General features: G+C 47.3%; 7 protein-coding genes across 7 annotated transcripts; 5 read left to right on the plus strand and 2 right to left on the minus strand.

Moving 5' to 3' along the window:
- Positions 1 to 654: 654 nt before the first annotated feature.
- On the plus strand, positions 655 to 1,686 carry AO090701000824 (aldo/keto reductase; the record flags this gene model as incomplete). Its single annotated transcript, XM_001823559.3, has 1 exon — positions 655 to 1,686. One exon carries the CDS (start codon positions 655 to 657, stop codon positions 1,684 to 1,686), a length of 1,032 nt encoding a protein of 343 aa, XP_001823611.3.
- A 6,978-nt stretch (positions 1,687 to 8,664) lies between these two features.
- On the plus strand, positions 8,665 to 9,807 carry AO090701000822 (zinc-binding alcohol dehydrogenase family protein; the record flags this gene model as incomplete). Its single annotated transcript, XM_023237136.1, has 2 exons — positions 8,665 to 9,579; positions 9,631 to 9,807. 2 exons carry the CDS (start codon positions 8,665 to 8,667, stop codon positions 9,805 to 9,807), a joined length of 1,092 nt encoding a protein of 363 aa, XP_023092300.1.
- Positions 9,808 to 10,170: 363 nt separating this feature from the next.
- On the minus strand, positions 10,171 to 11,419 carry AO090701000821 (zinc-binding alcohol dehydrogenase family protein; the record flags this gene model as incomplete). Its single annotated transcript, XM_023237138.1, has 3 exons — positions 10,171 to 10,383; positions 10,467 to 11,018; positions 11,090 to 11,419. The coding sequence occupies 3 exons, from the start codon at positions 11,417 to 11,419 to the stop codon at positions 10,171 to 10,173; spliced, it is 1,095 nt and encodes a 364-aa protein (XP_023092299.1).
- A 455-nt stretch (positions 11,420 to 11,874) lies between these two features.
- AO090701000820 (bZIP transcription factor) lies at positions 11,875 to 12,690 on the plus strand (the record flags this gene model as incomplete). The annotated part of the gene is made up of 3 exons (XM_001823556.3): positions 11,875 to 12,124; positions 12,201 to 12,548; positions 12,632 to 12,690. 3 exons carry the CDS (start codon positions 11,875 to 11,877, stop codon positions 12,688 to 12,690), a joined length of 657 nt encoding a protein of 218 aa, XP_001823608.3.
- Positions 12,691 to 12,980: 290 nt separating this feature from the next.
- AO090701000819 (aldo/keto reductase family protein) lies at positions 12,981 to 14,157 on the minus strand (the record flags this gene model as incomplete). Its single annotated transcript, XM_023237139.1, is given in 7 exon segments — positions 12,981 to 13,151; positions 13,220 to 13,351; positions 13,369 to 13,591; positions 13,657 to 13,838; positions 13,903 to 13,955; positions 14,012 to 14,022; positions 14,078 to 14,157. 7 exon segments carry the CDS (start codon positions 14,155 to 14,157, stop codon positions 12,981 to 12,983), a joined length of 852 nt encoding a protein of 283 aa, XP_023092298.1.
- Positions 14,158 to 14,698: 541 nt separating this feature from the next.
- Positions 14,699 to 15,745, plus strand: AO090701000818 (zinc-binding alcohol dehydrogenase family protein; the record flags this gene model as incomplete). Its single annotated transcript, XM_001823554.3, has 1 exon — positions 14,699 to 15,745. The coding sequence occupies one exon, from the start codon at positions 14,699 to 14,701 to the stop codon at positions 15,743 to 15,745; it is 1,047 nt and encodes a 348-aa protein (XP_001823606.1).
- A 909-nt stretch (positions 15,746 to 16,654) lies between these two features.
- AO090701000817 (uncharacterized protein) lies at positions 16,655 to 18,511 on the plus strand (the record flags this gene model as incomplete). Its single annotated transcript, XM_001823553.3, has 1 exon — positions 16,655 to 18,511. One exon carries the CDS (start codon positions 16,655 to 16,657, stop codon positions 18,509 to 18,511), a length of 1,857 nt encoding a protein of 618 aa, XP_001823605.3.
- Positions 18,512 to 21,881: the final 3,370 nt, after the last annotated feature.

Here is a 21,881-nt window from a genome sequence, read left to right on the forward strand (position 1 = left end):
TGATGCATTTGATTGTACAGTGGGTCAATGAGGACCACCTGCGACGAGGGGTATGTCGTATCCCACTTTAATCAGACTTGCCAAGTCGAGAAGACGCTGAAGTAACCCTGATTGACCTAATCTATTGGTTGTTAGGGTGGAGAACTGCTACGGAGTATATTATATTGGACGGAGAAATGTAGCTACAGGCAACCTTCGCATACGCCATGCGGGTATGCACGGACATTGTAGACCCAGAACAAGGTCCGGCCCCATCCGGCAATGAAACTAGTATGGTAGCGCACAGTAGGAACTAATACAATATCTTGTTTTTTGATTACTATGCCGTAATGATTTATCCGGTGTGATTAGGCTACTGCGACCACGTAACTGAGAGACCCAAAAGTTGCGCAGGCATCCGAACATACATAGTGAGACACAGAATGATACATCGATCCATGACTGTATTAGTAACGGAGCAAGAGGGGAAGCAAGAGAAAATCCACAATTCCAGGTTATAGCGCCGACGCAATCGGATATAAGCCACTACAACAAGACCTTAACCCCACCTAACTCCGACCACGGTGGTTACGTTACATATATAGCCAAGCGACCATCCACCCAAACCACGTACCCAGCTTCAAGTAACCCTCATCCAGCATCAATTCAACCACCATGAAGTACGTACGCCTCGGAACCAGCGGACTCAAAGTCTCCCCAATCTGCGTGGGCTGCATGAGCTTCGGCTCCCCAGGAAAGCCCCTAGAATGGACAATCCCGGAAGAAGAAGCTCTCCCCGTTCTCGACCACTGCTACCGGTCGGGTCTCAACTTCTACGACACAGCCAATGTCTACTCCAACGGCGAGTCAGAGGTCATTCTTGGAAAGGCGATCAAGCAGTACAACTGGAGCCGCGAGAGCATCGTCATCGCCACCAAGGTGTGGGCGCCTGTCGGACGGAACTCGGAAAGACCACTCGGCATGTCCCAAGAGGAACGCGATAACAACGGATATCTGAACCAGTACGGATTAAGTCGGAAACATATCTTCGACAGCATCGATGCGAGTCTGAAGAGGCTCGATCTGCCGTATGTCGACCTGCTGCAGATCCATCGTTTTGATCCCAACACATCGCCCAAGGAGACGATGGAGGCGCTCCACGACGTCGTTAAGTCCGGGAAAGTCCGGTATATCGGTGCCTCGTCAATGTTCGCGCACCAGCTGTTGGAGTACCAGTACACGGCTCGGATGAATGGATGGACGGAGTTCATCACCATGCAGAATCTGTATAACGCTGCTTATCGCGAGGAGGAGCGGGAAATGTTCCCTGCGCTTGAGAAGTTCGGAATGGGATGTATCCCGTGGAGTCCTATTGCTATGGGGCTGTTGGCAAGGCCGTGGAATAGCAACGATACTGCTCGCGGGGAGTCGATGAAAGGGGGACTCCTCGGGAACCCTCTCACCGACGCGGATAAGAAGATTAATGAGAAGATTGGAGAAATAGCTGCCAGCCGTGGGGTCTCCATGGCTACTGTTGCGCTTGCTTGGGTGTTGTCGAAGCCCTTCATTACCTCGCCGATCGTGGGAATGAGCAAAAAGGAGAGAGTGGATGAGGCGATTCAGGCTATTGAGTTCAAGCTCAGTGAAGAGGAGATCAAGAGTATCGATGACTTGTACGAACCGAGGAGGATCATGGGGCACAGCTGAACGGGTGGATTGATTTAGCCCAGGTTCGCCATAGATATTCACATCAGGCCGTTGGCCCTTGACAGGGTTGAGTATTTATGAAGGCAAAAAAGAACAGACCAATGTCTATGTCTATGTATTTACGGACACAATCCACTAGATTACAATGCTTCTTTTTCATATGAGTTTCTATATCTGAAATCCTTTTGCTAGTACGTAATGATGTTTAGTTCCAAGCTGATCATCACAAAGTAGAGGAAAGACAAGAAGGCTAGAGCTGAGAAGAAATAGTCAGTCTGAGATTTCGTAAACGCGCTCACAGCCGAGTTTCCTGCCATTCGTGCCTGACCCGACTACTCCATCATGTCGATTTATCAATCCACCTCTTCCAAGTCCCGGGCTCTTTTGACGGCAAAGCACTTATCTAAAGGCTGTGGCCATCTGAGGCAGTTCTTGACACCAGTCTCTGTGGCAAACATACGATTATTTCTCATGTGCAGCCTTCTCCTTTCCCACATCCTGCATTTCAAGGCAAGTATTTCCTGTGAATAGAAAAGGAAATAGTAAGCATGTTGGCACGGGAGTTGCAACCAAAGTAGTGCAGTCAAGCTCGGGACAAATCTATCAGAATACAGAAATTGGACATATGGCATGTAGAATAAGCAGGAATGTACGCACTGCCCGGTATTCTAGAATACTATATACATACATCACCATCCACCCCGGTCCAAGCTCAGGTTTCACCAAGGTTTTACCGAGGAGACCAAGTGCCCGCCAAAAGGAACTCTGGCTCGAGAACTTAGGGTATCTATCCCATGACCTATTGTCGTCAAAATGCATCTATCTAAGCTGTACTGGCTTAAGCAGATCCGTCAAGGATCCATAACAAGCCTAGTCTGACCCATGATTCACCTGGATATATTTAGAATAGGATTGCACCACGGTTACCCTTTATTCACCACCAGGACCAGCAGCATCAGTTAAGCCGCAGTACGGAATTCTACGGCGTTGACTCTCAAGCCCTTGGAACTCATTCACCGTTGAGCTAGGCAACACTGTCCTGAGTTAAAAAGCCCATCCTTTCCATCATTGTAGAACATTATGAGGAACAGAACCGCCACATATTTTCCTATCCTAAAAGCAACAACAACAACCCCATGGCTTCCACTACATTATCTTCCAGGTGCAGAGTATGCGGTAAAAGGCGAATCTTCGTTGAATGCTTGACATGCAAGGCGATGCTACAAAATGCCGAAAATGACTGGGACAACCTAGACTTCCTATCTTTCGATGGTGCGTATGTCCTTGTATCCATCGACCCCGACTTTATGACAGGTGTACTAACATTAGCCACACTATCTCCCCATCTAAAAGTCAAGATACTGATTGACGTGATAACTCTAGAACAGTCAATGTCAAGTTCGAACACAATTTTCCCTCGTGAGAGCCGAGATCAGACTCACACCTTCGTCCCTGAGAGTCCTGTTGTTGCTAGGAGTATTAAAATCATGGATGAGGAAAACCTACAGCAGATGGTTAAAAAGCTGAACCGCAAACTTGATCGGCACTATACGGCAATTACCAGGGAACAAAGGCGCATATTGCAATCTTCTCCAGGTTAATCTAGGTGCCTGGCTACAATGCCACCAGTGTACTCCACAGAAAGCAAGAAGTGATGGAATCAGGTGCGAAAAGGTGTCACGATATGTGGTCGGATGGCTCTCGAGATATTGAGTCTCTCAAAGCGTCATTGCCACGGTATTCCGAGTCCCACTTTTCTTTATCTTGGTGTTTGTGTCTCCTCTTTTCTATTGGTTGTATAATTGCTCTTAGCTGTTGCCTGGTTCTTGCCTGAACTAAGCACAATGACAATATATTTGTCTGAGTAGGAGAGGAAGAAGGACCAATGGAGACCGGGGCACCTGTTTCCTTAATGGTATTGATAGGTCTAAGACTCATTCGTATATTTATACACTGTATAATCAAGCATTGACGTAATATACCAGTTCTTTTGATATCTACCCTAGTAGGTTTCTAAGACGGCACTATATGCCTATAAATGAATCTAGACAAGATATGCAACAAGGATACAGGTTGCTGGCTGGAGATAATAGTACCATTAACACTTTGACTATGATCCCCACTGAATAGTGGGCCACAACTAATTCATGATGATTCGTTTTGCTCCCTCCCTAGGCGCTTTTCAAATTGCCATGCATCGCGGAGAAGTATTAAGTCACGGACAGATAGGTGCATGATGTCGATGACTTGGCTCCGTCCAATAGACAGGCACCCATGTCTTCACAGAGAATACTACTTGCGTGCATCGTATGCATACGTCCTCCACATCATTGTCTCGTAGAATGGCATTTGAACACAAGGCGAGAAAATGGAAAAGAAAGGGGTGATTGCTCAAAACCGGGCGTACACCCGAGGCCCTTCCCAAGTACAGAATGAATAAAATAAATATGCATTAGAACGGAATATCCAGAGAGAAGTCTGACATAAATGAATCGATATCAAAGACCTTCACACTTTAGCACATGCAATAAATTAACTAATTTCGGTGAGCTTACCATGTCTATATCCGCAGATGTAAAGCTTTTAGGCGTAGGAGCATATGTTTCCAGGTTAACCCCTGGATTCAGACTCTGTTTGTTTCCAGGAATCAGTATAGGATAGAATCATGCGATCCATCGTGGAGAACTCACATCACTTGTTCCACCCAAAGAATTATCGCAGGGTGGTGGAATGACCGGAAGTCCGAACCTTTTCAAGCACTCCTGTAATTGATCTGGAATATCGGTTTGTACACCCTTTGATTTGACGATAGCAAATAAAAGTACAAGAAGGACATGCTCCTCCCTCTCATTTTGGCTTGGGTCTCGTCTTCTTGACAGTATATGAAGAGTATCTTCGACCAATTTCGAAGTTTGCTGCACCAGGCAAGGGTCTAAACCAACCTTAACAAAATTATCTCCGGTGCTAAAGGGTGATTATCTGCTCACCTATAGTCGGCGGTATGACACATCTCTCTGGGCCATTGGGTTGTGTCAACTTCAACGTTAAGCATAGGCAGATAACCGAGATCAAGATGTCATTTCGATACCAGCGCCCTAAGATAAATCGTTGTACTGGGGACAGGTCAGGGTGCTGGTAGAGGCTAAGAATTGAGCGACAAGTGTCCAGAACGAGCTCCTTAGAATGAAGGTCTGATCCTATGTCTTTGAAAATATCTGTTAATTTGTGATGAAGAAATGTGCTTTGATGAGTGAGACATAACATCGCATGCCGACACTGATCATAAGTGCCTTGTCCAAAATGTTTACCACTTGACGGCACGTATGGCGCATTCGAAAGCAGGCGATTGCGTAGACTACAAGATGCGCAGTGGTCTCCGGTCGATTCCGCTTGTCTGATGGTATTGGGCTTCAAGCTTATCAAGCGCAGACGGAGTCCCAATGACTCTGACAGTGCATGCTGGTAGGATGTATCGGTGACTGCCCTAAGATCAGGCGTTGGTAAATGTGTCATGCCATCCGACAGGTCTTGATCATTGATGTTTAATGGGCGACTGATATTGTACTGGGCTTGAAGAAATGGCTCGTGCATGCTCGAATGTCTTGAGACATGTATATACAACTCTAAGGCTGCTGTCCACAGTCTCCTACGCATCTCCGCGTCAAAGATGGACATAGTCCCGCCGAATAATTCTGGCTCCTGATGCAACCCCATGATAAGGCAGGTTTGTATCAGTTGTCCCGCTAGTCTCCAGGCAACTGTTGCTTTCGATCCATCGGTGATACGAGCCATGACCAGCAAGCATTGAGTTTGGATGCACTCAAGGGACGGTCGGCTCTCAGATGATCTGCAGTGTGAGACCAATTCAGCCAGCTGCAAACCCTGAGATTCTATTCGTGAAGCCATTCTGGGGAGGCGCCGTGTGATATACTTTCACGATCGGGGTGCGCGAGTAGCCCGAGTCGAAGAATGATAACTAAATTTGTGACCCAGGAAAGGCTCAACGTCTCTGGAGATCGCCAAAAGGCTTCGAATTCCTCTTTGAAAGATGGAATATGGATCACACGGTGCGTGTTTTCAAAACTCTCAAAGTAGACATCCAGCAGAGCGCTAGCAAGTGGCTTCGCAGGAATTAGAGCACGAAGTGCAGTCTCGACCGATAGCGAGGGGACTAATGAAGATAACGGTTCGGGTTTCTGCTTCTTGGTATGCTCTCGGATGTGCTTAAATACTTGATTGACCATGTAGCAGATGGGATGACTGCTAGGTCGATTCCGGAGCGAATAGATTTCTGGGAACTGAGTACGATTGAGCGAGCATATTAGTGACGTTCTCAATCCTCCGGAGGTAAAATTTATCCTCAAAGTACTTACTAGATAAATTAAGCCCGTCCAATGTCTACTGGATACGAATTCTGTCTTACGCCCATTCTTCCCTCTCAAATAGCCTTCGGCCTCGAATATCTTGGAGATATTGGCGGGCACTTCAGCAGGAGATGCTATAAGGCTGGTATTTGCTGGAAAGCTTTGCGGTTGATGGTGCTTAGATTGCCTGTGGCGCAGATCATCAGTGGTATTCTGGCTTGACTGTAACCGACTCAGGACTGGCAAGTAGGTGTTCAGAAGGGATTCCAGCTTGTGAACACGTGCATTTAAATCCTCCTGTCTCTCAGCAAGCCTAGTGGTGTCCGGCAAAGGCAATTCTTGTGATGTTGCTGTGCCTGAAAAAAACGATACATTCTTTGCGCTGTTGTCCCGCTTCCGTGTGGTCATGGCCGTATCCAAGTCGTCTATGTAGTGGCATGAACATTTGTTCTTCGTACACTCCCCACATGGAAGTCTGCGGTCACAACGAGACCTGCGCCGCCGACATTCGGAGCATGAGTTAATCTGTCGCCGTCTTTTCTTTCTTGGTGGAGCGTCGGCTTGCCCGGACTGGAGGTCTCTTGACACTTGTATTTCAGACTCCGGCGATCTCTGTTGAAAGGCAGACTCGCTCATGATTGTATGATGTGACCTCTCTTTAGCTTGTAATTCCCCCTTTCAGAGAGAGCTAAATCATGCCTCTTGGAGAATATACAGAGGTGTGTCGAGGCGCAAAAGGCGGCGAGGTCGTATATACGCAGTTGATCCCGTGGTGGCCGCAGCTACGCCGCAATTACGCCGTATTTACGGAATCCTTCCTCCTACAAGCTGATAGGCTACCGCATTCCCATTCCTATACTAGTAATAAATCCAAAAGCCTTACATTCTCGTCTAGATTGACAAATATGATTTTTTGTTTAGACATCAATACCAATACACTTCTGCTTCTTTTTTTCTAACATAAGATCCACGATTCTTACGTTATGAAGACTGAAAACCGGACAGACGCCGACGAAGGTGGCTTATCTAACGGAGAATCCACCCCGTATACTCTCGAGGATTCCTTCCCAGAAAGCAATTTGGTGAAGGATATAGTGGGATGGAATGGCCAAAGGATCCAGCAAATCCCAGGTTGCTTAGTATTCCCTACAATTCATCAATCGACACTAACCCGTCTCTAATGGTAGAAACTTTTCAAAAGGCCGAAAGTGGTCAATTCTGGGTTTTGTCAGTCTAATGTCCTTTCTTAGGTAGGAAACACGACTACAACTCCTTTTTTTTTTTTTTTTTTTTTTTTTTTTTTTTTTTTTTTTTTTTTTTTTTTTTTTTTTTGACATGTTTTTAACCGTGCATTAGTCCCCTTACATCATCAATATTTACACCGGGTGTTCAGTTCATGAATGCATCCTTTCACAACGAATCCAATGTCTTGAGCTCATTGGTCGTCAGCATCTACCTACTTGGCTACGTTGTTAGTATCTAACTCCTTTTTGAGGTGTTTCTATTCTAAGCTAATATAGTTCGGTCCATTGGTCCTTTCGCCGCTCAGTGAAATATATTGTCGACGGCCGGTTCCTTTCACCGCAAACTCGATATTCGTTCATTTGGCAGATCGGCTCTGCCAAAGCACCAAGCTTGGCAGCCCTCATTATCTTCCGGTTCCTGGCTGGTATAGGTGGCCCCGGATGCCTCACAATAGGAGGTGGTATTATAAGCGACCTCTTCGCCCCAAATGAACGAGGAGCAACCATGGCTGCATTCAGTATTGGACCCTTAATAGGTCCTACCATTAGCCCCATTGCAGGGGTTTTTTTATCTCAGCAGGTCAGTTAGAGATGGGTATGTCAAATGACTTCATTTTACTTTCGTATGAAGATACTAAAGAGCTAGCAAGTATTCTGGGTATTACAGAACAATTCAAGTTCTCTGAGCTCATTGGAAAAGCAGGCCTGGTCTCTATAGCTGAAGAAATTAAAGATGACCACGGAAAGCCCCAGTTTGTAGACCTTATTTCTAGAATGCTGCGCTGGAGTCCCGAGGACTAGTCTACGGCGGAGGACCTGCTTTCACATCCATGGCTTCCGCAAACGAACCTGTGAATGAATGAGAAGGAGGGTATCTGTACAGTAAATAAATGTTTCTTCGCTCAAGGAAACTGACCGTGAAGGCTTTTCCTTCGCTACCATAGTCCGGTATATTAATGGCCGTAGGACTGATGTTGAATAAAAATTATCCCATTCGACTACCTCAAGATGTCCGAACACTAGAAGTGTCTCTATAGAGTAATTTATAGGTGGAATTCTTGTTGACAACTGATTATATATCCTCAACACACCAAGGACCCAGACTTCATGCCCTTTATTTCGTCCATCACCATATATGTCTGTTTATTTTCAAAAGGAATTTCTAATCACATATGCTTTAAAGCCTTCGCTGACAAATGGACACCATACTTTCGCCGTATATGTGCCGTATATGCGCCGTATATACGGAACACCACTATACTTCTCCCGTATAAAATACTATGCATTCCCCCTGTTCATCGAATCACAACAACTCCCATTCCACTATCAGATCATACAACAGAACCTCTAATACCTTCCCTCAAAGCAAGATGACCAACCAAGCAGCCATCCTCACTCAAACCCACGGTCCCCTAAAAATCAAAGACCTCCCCATCCCACAATGCCACCCAGCAGAAGTGCTAGTCAAAGTGAAGGCAGTGGCCACCAACGCCGCAGACTGGAAGATATACGAGGGACACTTCCCCCAAGATCTCCCAATACTCCTCGGCTGTGACATTGTCGGAGAAATCTCCGAAGTCGGCTCAAGCGTGACTGGCTTCAGCATCGGCGACAGGGTATATGCAATTGTTCAAACCACAATTAAATATCCACTGACTAAGTCACAGGTAGCCGGCTACACCCAACAACAACTGACCGGAATGCAATCCATGCTGAAAACAGGTCGAGTAGCGTCCGATCTCCGCCACGGTGGGTACCAGAAGTACGTCCCCATGCTCCCACGCATGATCTTTAAGGTTCCAGAGTGCATCTCCGATGAAATCGCAGCGACGTTCGGGTGTTCTTTCTTTACTGCCACCGCTGCCGTCTTCAAATCCCTCGGCTTTCCCTATCCGATTCTGGCCTCTGCTCCGCCGGGTGAATTAGAAAAGGTCCTGGTTTGGGGCGGCGCAAGTGCCGTTGGCGCTTTTGCGATCCAGCTTCTTAAGGCGTCGCACGCTGAAGTCACGGCTGTTTGTTCCGCGAAGAGCTTCGACTATGTGAGAAGTCTAGGAGCAAGTCATGTCATTGATTATGGAGCTGGTGATGTGGTTAATCAAGTGAAAGAACAGGGTCTTGGGTTTAGGATCGCGTTTGATGCCATTTCGTCAAAGGAGACGTGTAATGCCTGTTTGGATATTGTGGGTGAGGGTGGGAAGGTGGCGAATGTGCAGTTTCTAGAGGCGCTAAGACGGCCGAATATTGATTTGGTGCATACGAATGTTGTTGATATTTTGGGGGAGTCGGTAAGTCACCTATTCTGCGTTGATGTTGTTGGATTATGCTGAGATTGGTAGGATGCGGAATTCCTTTCCTCTTTGATCGGGGCTTGGATACCGAAGGTCTTGAGTGAAGGAACTCTGAAGGGGATGCAGTTCATGAAGTACTCTGGTGGCTTGGGTGATATTGATCGTGCAATCAGGGATCACCGCGATGGCAAGATTGCTGGGAAGGGAGTTGTTAGTGGTATCTAAAGCGTGCAACTTGTGAATTGCTTGATTGTGAAGTGTAGAATGGAGTGGCCAGCAGGGAACGTTGGCTTGTGTAGCCAATTGTCTCTTGAATTGGGTTCCTAGAATGCAAAGATACAATGTAAACGATACACTTACATTGATATAGGTGTGCACCTTTGACAATGTCCAGTTTGATGTTATCCTCATATAAGATTAGTCAGTGGACTTATCCTTCTTTTATAATGGCTCTGCTACACAGTACCACTCAGTAGGATGTCCAAAAAGCAGCGACTTAATTCCTAAATTCGACATTTGGTTCAAGACACTCATTTAGCTATATAGTATATTCAAGTATCCTACACATACCAACTCCATGAATGCGGTCTACTTATACTGCGGGTATTCCTCCTTCTTCCAAACCCTCCAAACAAGTCTTTCACCACTAACAGCACCACTTCTCAAGGTATCCAGAGCCGTAGAAGCCCTCTGCAAAAGCGACTCGCCTTCAATTTCCCGATACTGATTCGGTTCAATCGCGCCAGATTCAAGGAGCGCGGGAACGATTTCTGGGAACAGATGATCTCTCAAGAAAGCATTCTATGATAGAATCAGCTACCCGAAAGGAAGACAAGACGAGGACATGGGATCAGTGTACATACCGCTTCAAAGGTATAGCTTACAACGCTATGGACCTGCACACCAGGTACCCAGGATGCTTCCCCGTTAACATCAGCTGAAAGCTGCACGCCTTCTTTGTGGGAAGGAGGGCGGATAACCACAGGAAGAACAGCGGCTACTATTGAGCCCGGCAGAGTTGCGATTTTGGCGATGTGTTGCAGGGATCCGGATTTTGAGGTCACGCAGTCGAAAGCGCGGATGGGAATGGCGGGGCTTTCTGTGTTTAGTATATTGAGGATTGAATCAACAGCGTTGGGCTCTTGATAGTCGAGGACATGTTTAGCACCGTGCTTCTTGATCTTTTCGTGGTGCTTGGAAGATGCCGTTGCGATGATGTTCGTGTAGCCCCAATGCTTGAGGATCTGGACTGCGAATTGGCCAACGGAGGTCGCTGCACCCCAGATGAGAATCGGTGTATGTTGATTCTGCGGGAGAAAGTCGGTGGAGCGTGGCCAAGGCAGCTCCAGACCAAGCTTGTCAGAGAGAGTCAGAAATGCGGTGCAGAAATTCGTCGGTACTGTAGCCACAGCGGCCAGCGGCATGTTAGGAGGGACCTAGTTTATTGGTCAGATATCTAGAATGTAGCTGAAGAAATGTCATTCAAAGATGAATAGTAAACTCGAACCTTTCCAAATAGGTGTTCCGGTGCGGTCACGTAAATCTGTTGGCCCTTTTCCTTTTCGTTGTGAAAGAAGAAACCAAATACTTGATCACCCACACGAAGGTGCTCGACACCGGGCCCAATCGCCACCACGGTACCTACACCGCTGTCGCCGAGACCTTGGGGGAATTGCACCATTAAACCAGCATCCACTTGGTACACATCCAAGGGTGCGGACGGCACCCATTCTATTCGGACTCGGACCTCATTTTGCTGGGGCTCTGGGGTTGGGACTTGCACCAACTTCAAAGGCTGCTTAATGCCGGTTATTTGAATTGCAGGGTGGGTGGCCATGTTTGCTCTGTCAGTTAATCTGAACGACGGATAATTGAAGCGATGGATATTCCCACAAAACAGCATGAAGCGGCTTGCTTTATATGCTAGCTAGTGAGGAAGACAAGGGACTGGATTTGACGCAATTGTTCAATGTTCCAGTTGTGATAATGCATGATGAATAATAAGCTGCTTACTCTGTCCCAATTCGAATTTGGTATAGAGTGCTTAAGAGGTAGCAGTATAATATGGTTCGGTCAACTTTGGACCTTTGATGAAACCACCCTCAAAGATAGGGCAAGTTTTCGGACTTAGGGCGGCTTTAGTCCCGTCCGCGACTTACGGTTGGCCAGCAAACCTTAATGCCGATTAACTGCTGGACTCCAAAATGATTAGAAATCCAACCCTTAGGTGGGCCACAGACCGACCTTCCACCAATGACTTCAAATATGTAAGCGTCTTAATTTACAGCTAGGATGAAGGCGAATGACGTCCCGTTCCCAAAGCTCCCAACTGCAACGTACATGTCACTGTTTGAGAGAATCTGCCCCATAACCATGACGGAGACTCCAAGGACCTCGCAATTAGTGGATCCGAGCTTATTATTGAGCCTTCAACGGATGCCACAACAGTTTATGGCATATTCCCCTGATGAGGACTGGAGTGGAGTCACCAACCCGGCTGCTCGACGCAGATTACAAAATCGGCTGAACCAGAGAGCCTACCGTGAGATATCCATTTATCCCAGAATAGATCCAAAGCGCACTTCAAACTGACCAAGTCCGGCTATTCCGGACTGCAGGGCTACGCCGACAAGGCCAGGACAAACGAGCAACGCAGACGGACGGTGCCCACATTGAGTCTGCAGGTCATCACCACCCTACCCCTGTCCCGACTCCTGCGAAGGCGTTGGCACATCATGACTCGATTACATGCGGGCTCTCTGAGTTGCAGCATCTGGAGTGTACATTTGCCCCTCCAAACATACATGACCTCATGGCCCAGTTCGAGAGGAGAGCCATGGCACGCTATGCCGAGGGTTCGCCCAAAACAGACCTTCTGCTGAATTTGAGTAGATTAAATGTTCTACGTGCAGCTTACCAAAATGTGGTTGCAATTGGCATGACTGTCGAATGGATGTGCCAGGATAGTACGATTTCAATTTTTAGTTTGGCCAGGCCACAACATGGTGAGCATAGCATTCCGCAAAGCTTACAACCAACGCCATTGCAGCGAACCGTGCCACACCACCCATGGCTCGATATCTTCCCAATTCCACAAATGCGGGATAATCTCATCCGTGCAGGGAAAGATCTAGATGATGATGAGTTATGCCATGACCTTACCGCATTCTGAGATACACGTCGTAGCAACGCAACAATGCTTGTATGGGGAACACCTTGGGATGCCGAGAACTGGGAGATCACGGAAGACTTTGCAAGGAAATGGCGATTCTTTCTTCGAGGCTGTCCTGAGATTCTTATTTCGACAAACAAATGGAGAGCCCGGAGGGGGGAAAAGCCGCTCCTTTGGAAAAGGGTGTTTGGTAATCAATGAGGTATAGAAAGATAATCATTTTGTCTCAACTACTATAACATCTGTAATCCTGCTGTATGGTAGGATCCCAGGTAGAAGGTGCATAGTCATCTGTATGCAGGGACTGCATGTCGTCCTCATCCAGCTCGAAGTCAAACACGTTCGCATTTTCTAGGATTCGCTCCGGGGTAGCAGACTTAGGCAGGGGCACGAAACCCTGGATGCAAAGCAAAGGCCGATCATTAGCCAAGTCACTAGTCGCAATGGCTTGTGTTAAATGCTTACTTTTTGAAGACTCCAGCGAATCAAAATTTGAGCTGGGCTTTTCTTGTGTTTCTCGCTGATTGCGCGTAAAACGGGTTCATCCATTCGAGTTCCTCTGGCCAGAGGGGAGTATGCCTCAATAACCACACCACGCTTATGCAACCAGTCACCAAATCGGCACGTCCAAGCCAAGGATGGAGCTCGTATTGGTCAACTTCAATTCTACCCACGTCGCCACCTTTAATGTATTCTTCCAAGTCTTCTAGATGGTGAAGGCCAAAGTTGGACACTCCGATCGACCGGGCCTTGCCCGCCTTCTGTGCTTCTGCCAGAGCACGCCAGGCGCCGCGACGACCCTCTTTACCTCCAAAGGGTGCATGGAGAAGGATTCTTCTAAAGTCAGCTTATATGGCACATAGTGTACGACGCCGGGGGGGGGGGGGGGGGGGGGGGTTCACAGGTCAAAATAATCAGTTTTTGCTTTCTTCAGGCTGTCTTCGATGCTCTGCTTCGCTGCCTCATACCCCGTAGCTTGCGGTAAAATCTTTGTTGTCAGGAATACTTCAGACCGCTTCAATCCAGCCTTTTCTACGGCAGAGACACACTCCCTTTCATTTCCATACACCGCAGCTGAATCAATCTACGAGATAAATGTCAGCAATTGCAGCGTAACAAGGAACGAAAGGGGTGGAAAGGCGTCTTACATGGCGGAAGCCAGCTTTCAGAGTTTTCTCGGTGACGTCCTCAGCGATTGTGCCTGGCCTAATATCATTAGCACCGCTTCTTATTGTACCACAATGTTTTCTGACATACACTTGGTAAAGCTAGAAAATAATGTTAATTTTAGTTCTGGGGGTAAATTAGGGTGATCGTTCTCACGTACTCCGTATCCCAGAGCCGGAATGGTAAACCCCGAAAGAATAGTTTTGGGTAGACGTGGAACTCAGCTTCGGCGCCATTGCGTATAAAATCGTGAACCTTTAAAGAATCGATTGATATTTCACCAGCTGGAAGAGTGTGTCAACAATACGCAGGATCACGGAGCCAGATTCCTTCATATCCGTACCCGAATCAGTGTTTCTACGGACTTGGGTGTCGAAACCGCCATTAACACCAGGGTCCTTTCGTTCCCAGATTAGTTGAGCAACTTGAGTGGGTCTTGATAGATAACCGCGCTTTTACCACACTCGTACCAAGGTTGTTTGCTTACCTCTCCAATCAAGCATCTCTTATGACCCACTGGAGGCCACAAAACCTGCTCGAGTGGATCATCGTCCTAAAGGGATGCAGGCTGCTTACAAAACGAATCATATTGGATAGCAAGTGGATAGTATCACCATGTCGGAGGTAACGGAGATAAACGGGGGTATGGTGTAATGAAAGCGACCAAGTCTACTCGGTACATAAACGTATATTAGCGGACGCACCCTCTGGCAACTATGGACTGCGTCTCATACATCCTTCGAAAAACCACTCTCTCCTAGATCAAACCATACCGACATGGCAACACAGAAAGCGGTCGTTATTACTACGCCGAAGCATGCCCAGGTGGTGTGCGATAGAGCCATCCCGAAGCTGCGTGACGATTCTATCTTAGTCAAGACCGTCAGTGTCGCATTGAACCCTACCGACTGGAAACATATTGACTTCCTGGCCCCCGCCGGTGTCCTCGTCGGGTGCGACTATGCCGGGATTGTGGAAGCAGTCGGTAAGGGCGTTAAAAAACCTTTCACAAAGGGAGACCGAATCTGTGGATTTGTCCACGGGTCCAATGCCGTTCAGCCCGAGGATGGAGCCTTCGCGGAATACATTATCGTCGACGGAGACCTTCAATACAAAATACCTGAAGGCATGGGGTTTGAAGAGGCAGCAACTTTGGGACTTGGGGTTACCACCGCTGCTCTTGGGCTTTACCAAAGTCTTAAACTAGCCCTTCCCATCGCTCCTATCGAGACCAAAATACCAATCTTGATTTACGGGGGCTCATCAGCTACCGGAACTTTGGCGATTCAGTTTGCCAAGTTATCAGGTTACGAAGTTCTGACAACTTGCTCTCCTCGCCATTTCGACCAGGTCAAGAACCTAGGTGTCGACGCTGTTTTCGATTACAACGACCCAGCCTCCGCCAGCGCGATTAGAGAACAAACGAAGGACAGTCTTACGTTAGCTTTCGATACAATATCAGTCGAGAGCAGTGCCACATACTGTGATCATGCGCTATCCACCAAGGGTGGCGATTACAGCTCACTTCTTCCGATAAAAACTGAGCGTGAGAATATTCGGGATCGATCGACTATGGCATATACGGCGTTCGGTCGGAGCTTCAAGTTCGGGCCAAGGGATATTCCAGCTCAGCCAGGCGATAGGGCTTTTATGGAACAGTTCACTGGCATTTTCCAGGACTTGCTGGCCAGTGGCAAGATCAAGACACATTCTCCTAGGGTCAGCAATGCCGGGCTGGACGGTATCTTGGACGGGCTTCAGCTCTTAAGGAACGGTAAGGTTCGGGGCGAGAAGCTTGTTTATAATATCGTAGATAGTTCCTGAATTTGGGATAATTCTTATCGATGACTGTCCTCTATGTTCACAGATATTTACCGATCTACCTTCTATCTGAAAGAGAACAAACATAAGGTGACTGAGCAATATGCCCGGAACTATGTTATTTATCTTAGCAAAAGAATAAAACATTACAAGAATAGGAGGTAAATGTACTCTACGAAGTTTCTTTTTCATATTGTGGAATAGTCGCCCGTGCCTGTGTCTCTGTGACCACTACGACTATCTTTTCTCAATAAAGACCAGATCTTCAATTTGTGTAGCTTGCGCATGTCCATCCTTATAGCCCCACCGAGAAGTATGAAAAGCGCAGTTGTCACGTTCAAATCAAATTCGGGGACACGAATGATGCGAAGAACAAGACAGGAACCGCTCGGCACGAGGGCGACTCGTACATGGATGGTGGATAGTGTTGGTAGCGGAAGGGGACGAGCATTCAGTGGGCATGAGACCATCCTTTGCAGGAAATAGCAATAGGTCCACGTACCATGGGACTTTTAGATATCATTTTGCCCTATTGACCGCTGACATTCGCAGTTTTCATTTGATGGGAATGACTGATGCGGATATAACAACCCGACCATGCCGCAGAGGTTGTGTTCCAAAAGTACCGAGAATCGACCCAAGTAGGTCGAATTATCACGTGGCTGTCTGCCAATCCAATGGGGAACACTTACCTATTCCTATAGTCACCTTTGTAGTACATCACTCAGAATCCCACCTGTACTAAACAGGCTGCTGCACGCGACTCACTATTCTACCTCTCTCCATTTATTCATGATCAAAAGACACAGAAGTTGTAATAGACTCGTTATTTCTCACCCCCTCCTGTTTCCGTGTTTGGGAAGTCTGGGATCATCCACGCAGCATCCGCATTCAGCGTGCGCGTAGGCGACAATGGGCGATGCCGCGCGCCCGGGTGATGATATATTCAGTCAGGTCCTTCAGGAGAGCCTCAAGACATGGTCGTCCTATCTAGATGCTGGGAGCGAAGGTCACCTATTGCCCCCCCATGCAATAGAGCTGAAGTCTCTTGTCTCTCAGACCCCGGCTTTCCTTGGTGCTGGCCTTTCTTCCTCTGGCGAGAAGATTTCATTCGCTTGCGAGGAGAAGCAATCAGCACAGGGCAAAGGTAGTCTTTTTATTAATGGCCAGTCAACGTGGAAGACCTCCAGAGGCATTTGTGATCTTGAGCCTAGGGTCCTGCCTAAGCAACTCCAACTTGCGGTAGGCAGTCGAGTAACTGTGAAATTGTCAGAAGACTCTCCCTTCTCAGACTGGCCCGGAATTCATGGACTCTCAGGTTATGATAACGGAAACTATCTTTCAGTCCTTTACCTCGCATGGGCCTATATCTTGTCGGCTCGATGGGTTGAGTTGCTTAGTCGCTCTGCTGACCATGAATGTTATATGGGCTACACTGCACAAGAGGGTGAGGACTCACAACAGTCGGATAATCATACCTTGATTCAAATTGACCTCAGTGACGATGCTTGTGAGGAAGAGGCCCTCTGGTGGCGTGCTATTCTCTATTCTGAGAATGGTTGGAATGCGACTACTAAGTACAACGGTCATGAGTATTTGTCTCCATGGTCGGTGTCAGCGAAGTGCACCGGCTTGACCGTGGCCACAAAGGCTTCCGGCGGCAAGTCACACCCACCGTCATCTATGACCGCTCTCCAATACCTCACAAACTTCTGTGTGCACCATCGCCTTTATGCGCAGTGCTCCGTCGCCCTTGCTGGCGCACTCTATATCCCATTTCTGAGGGGGGGAACAGTTTCCCTCCCGTTTCCAAAACAGATTCCTCGGGTAGACATCAAAGAGGGAGCTGGTGATTCTACTGTTTCTATTTCAGGTCTTCTCAACGAATACAGCGAATTAATTCCCAAGTGTATGACATTAAGTTCCAACGCGTTGGGTTTACGCTCTCTCCTGTGCAGTACTTTCTTTAATCCTGATATCGAGTGTAACCTTGTCAGCGCCTGGCTGAACCCAGCTTTTGCAGTTATTGATTTGATCTCACCAGGGACAAGTTCATTGGCCACATTATTGGCAAATCGACAGCCTCGACTCGGTTTCCTCTGGCTCGGTGCAATTCTTACAGATCTAGCAAAATCAATCTTGCGCGACATACGAGCAGGAATGACGGCTCTAGATCTTCCAGCTTCTGCCTGGACTGGAACAACACATACGTTCTTGACTTCAGAAATGGGGGTCATCAATGGCGAATCGATATGCCGCGTTGACGAGTGCCGTCTCCAATTTATCACAGCTTGCGAAGACCATGACCGACCTCCAATCTGGCCCTGGAAGCCCTTTGGGGTTACAAAACTTTGCGATACAGAGTTACTGGTACGAAAACATGCTCAATGTCCTGCTCATTGCTTAGAATACAAATCTTGGGAATGGATTTTGCGAAACGACAGTTCAATTCAAGATTTAGGAAAACCAAAGACCCAATACCCTAACAAAGCCGTACATGCATTCCCCAATAGGACCTCAGCGGTGCTCGACGATTATAGATATAATTTCTTCTCGGAGGACCTTTCCGAAGGAGCCACACGTGGTATATTTGAATGGTTAAGATTGACAGGGTACCCTTGCAGCGAAAGACCCATATATCAGCATTCTTGGCTTGACTTAGAAGGCACGGACGAAGAAGAAGCGCCTGACGACGCGGAATCGGATGTGGAAATACAGCGGACTCCAAAGAAGATGCACGTCGGACGTTGGCTCGAGGGTATCGAATAGCCGCTTTGAATCGAGTCAGACTGTGAGGTCAATCTGCTCCTGAAAGCCATCTGGGCCGCCAGCTGGTTGTAGAGTCCATCTTCTGGGGGAATACCAGACGCATTATAAAGCCTTTTTCCCGTTCTCGTTTCTATAAATACGACCACTAGGTAGTGTCTTGACGCCGTGGCTTGATCGATGTGCTATTCTTCGAGATCCTTGGGAACCCCGTATTCCTACCATTCCGCCTCAGGAAAGCTATGAAATCGATCGGCGCATAGAGTTCATGCTCCAGCGGCATCTCCGGGCGCTTAAAGACTAATATCTTCACATCTTTGATTGGGCAGCGAAATATCTTTAGAAACATCTAGCTTCTGTCATGATACATACCGTACAACAGTGCCTATCCTTGGGCGCTTAACGATAGGTATCTAGGTATGTATTTGTCGCATGAGGCATAGCCCCTTGGCTTCCGTGCGCTAGAGTCGGAGGGCGGTTACGCCATAAGACAAAACGAGTAATAAGCGCTGCTAGGGATAGAGTGTCCAAGGCATGACCTAGCAGACATATTGTTGTTTTCGTCGACAGGTAGTGACAAGGCTTTGCGAAATAGTAATGTTAAAGGAAAATGGATGGAGCGCTTGCCTCACTACATTCATATCACCCCTACCATGTCAAATCCCGTAAGTCAGATCCCGATAATCAACTTAGCCAGTCGTTCCTACACTGCCGGCTGGTACGGCCCAAGAGAGAATGGAGAACTTGTCTGATCAAACTAAGTATGGCAGCTGGCTATCTATTATATGCATGGCTTAGGATCATGTGATGAGTAGGGGAACACAGGTCACCCCACTACATCATCCCTCTTACTTTTCTTCAGTTGTAGATATAACAACAACAACAACAACAACAACAACAACAACAACAACAACCGTTTTGAATCAAATCGAATTATTGCTTTTCTATACGGATCGAATCAATTCTCTATAGTAATAAACAGGGAGCCTGAGCTCGCTGGGGTAAGTTGGAACTCTCTAAGTGGGCTCGGGACCTAGACCCCGGGAATCTAAGAGGCTTAGTAAATCAAGCAGACTAAGAAAACAACTCAAGCGATTCATGTGGACTGAGTAGACTAAGTATATTATGCAGACTTAGACCAGGCAGACCAAGTGAGTGATTAAACCGATTCAAGCAATTCAAGTAGAGGGCAATTTCTCACTACTGATAGGAGCTCGTAGATCTTAAGCATCCTTTATTTAGTATGTTCAGCGAGAAAAGCCACCGTCTCATAAGGCCGTATACGAGGTTACTCGTTGGGTATACGATCTGTGTCAACCTCTTCTCGAGGCCGAAACATGTCGTTCTGCAGCTGAGTGAAGAAAGCGGAGGGGGTCCATCAAAAGTATGCATGTTTCAATCCACATAACCAAAATCGAGGGATGATCTGAAAATAGACCAGGACCTGTCAGGTGATACGGTTCTACGTTTCACTTTCACCCGCCTCGAAAGCAGCAAGCAAAATGCAGGATAAACCCCGCACTTCGTCGTAGAATTTTGCCTGGTGTAGATAGAGCCGGAAATATTTACCCAGAGGTTTATTGCAAAGCGTCTTTCCCTCAGCCGGTTCAGGATCAATAAACTCATGATCAGCCGGTATGGAGAGATGCGCACTGTGATGCGCATAGTCACTAGCGAAGATGCTACGTACAGAGCTTTTGGGCCAGTAGATCAGCATCCCTATGACACTACGGATGCTTTCTTTCGTCATTGAGCATAGATCGGATAAATGGAGCACGGACGTGCCCTGGCAGCTTCATAGGTCTGCTCCTACATCTGCAGCCATCCATCAAGCGCGATGCAACCTAATGCAACAAGATCTTAGAGCTCAGGCCAAATGAGGGAATATATGTGCTAGGAGGGATTAAACCCAGTTTCCATCGAGCTAGGGATAGAGTCGTTATGCCTGAGTCACACTAATGCCGGTGCTTGTGGTCATGAGAAACACTCCCCTGGCATTCGACGCAGTATCAGTGGCTGGGTTTGTATTCCATGATGGGACACACTAGTCATAAGCCATGCGCTAGGCAGCTGCTGTGCTCCTTCGCTTGCGCCAGTAGAGCGACTGCTCTGATTGTCCTCTCTGGCCGCGCAAGTGTCTCAAATACTCCCACCATGCTATCTTTAGTATATTCGGTTAACGGGAGGAGAATATGTGGTAGGTGGAGGGGAAACCATAACGTACAAGAAAGGCATTTTGTATATACCCACCTACCACGAAAGGTGACTCAGCCATGCAGGGGTTTATCTGATCACATCGGTGACGAATGACCGATCGTCATTCATAGGCTCGAATGATCGACTGGAGGTCGACGTTGCGTCTGACGACACCCTCCCCTGCAGTATGTGTTAGTCTCTTTTCCTTGAGTCATACTGCTGGACTTGAACTGCGCCTGCATATTCCTAGTTGCGCCTCACCATCTCGGTGGGTCGAGCCTAGGAGACAACGGCATTTAAGTTAGCTAGGAGTTATAATAAACTGGTTGAAACCCCCCGTTTATAAAGGAAACACGGAAAGGTATATTTGTACATCAAAAAAAAAATATATATATATATATAAAGAAAAAGAGGGGAAAGGCTGTAAAACTAAGCCACTTGTTATACATCTACCTTCTTCGTAGTATTTCTTTTCCTGGTGGGACATTTCGCCTTGAGTAAATAAATCGTATACAACCAACGTCAAATTTCATCGATGGAATTGGATTTGAGATCCTGTGGCCATGATTGGGTGTCAGGATGGACTAGTGGTCTTCAAATCAAGAACACAATAAAGCCACGGCAAAAGAGCACATCCGACAATAATGCATGGCGATACTTGGTCTTTGGTAGTGACCCAGGGTGGAGTCGGTGGTTAGTGTGATGGTGGTGGGGGGAGTCGTCTGATCGCTCCGTTTCGGTGTGGGTGACTGAAGGCTTATCACACCATCTCTGCCTAGAGACGATCCGATAATATCCAGCAATATGTCTTCAGTGATGGATGATAACCCGTCGAAGGTGGAAGTGGCATTCTGATGGCGTTAGCGCGTGTGTGAAAGGCAGTCGAGTCAACCCACTAGTCGAGACGCTTCATAACCTAGTCAAGTTGCACCGGCAGCTGAAGATCGACTGTGCGTACCGAAATGTTCGGATCTGGGGTCACAAATCAAGGGGATCGTCTTGCTCAGATACCTATCAGCTGGCGCGGGAATGACTTGCAGACTAGTCTCCCGCTAGTGCTGGCACTAAGTCTATCACACTCGAACCTCCTTCCAGTCATCGCGTATTGTGACCCTCCTGGACGATCAACCGTTGACTGGTCGAGGTGGAAAATGGTTTCAACTTCTCCTTTCTGGAT

This window comes from Aspergillus oryzae, chromosome 5 (genome assembly GCF_000184455.2).
Source record: "Aspergillus oryzae RIB40 DNA, chromosome 5".
NCBI classification, from domain to species: domain Eukaryota; kingdom Fungi; phylum Ascomycota; class Eurotiomycetes; order Eurotiales; family Aspergillaceae; genus Aspergillus; species Aspergillus oryzae.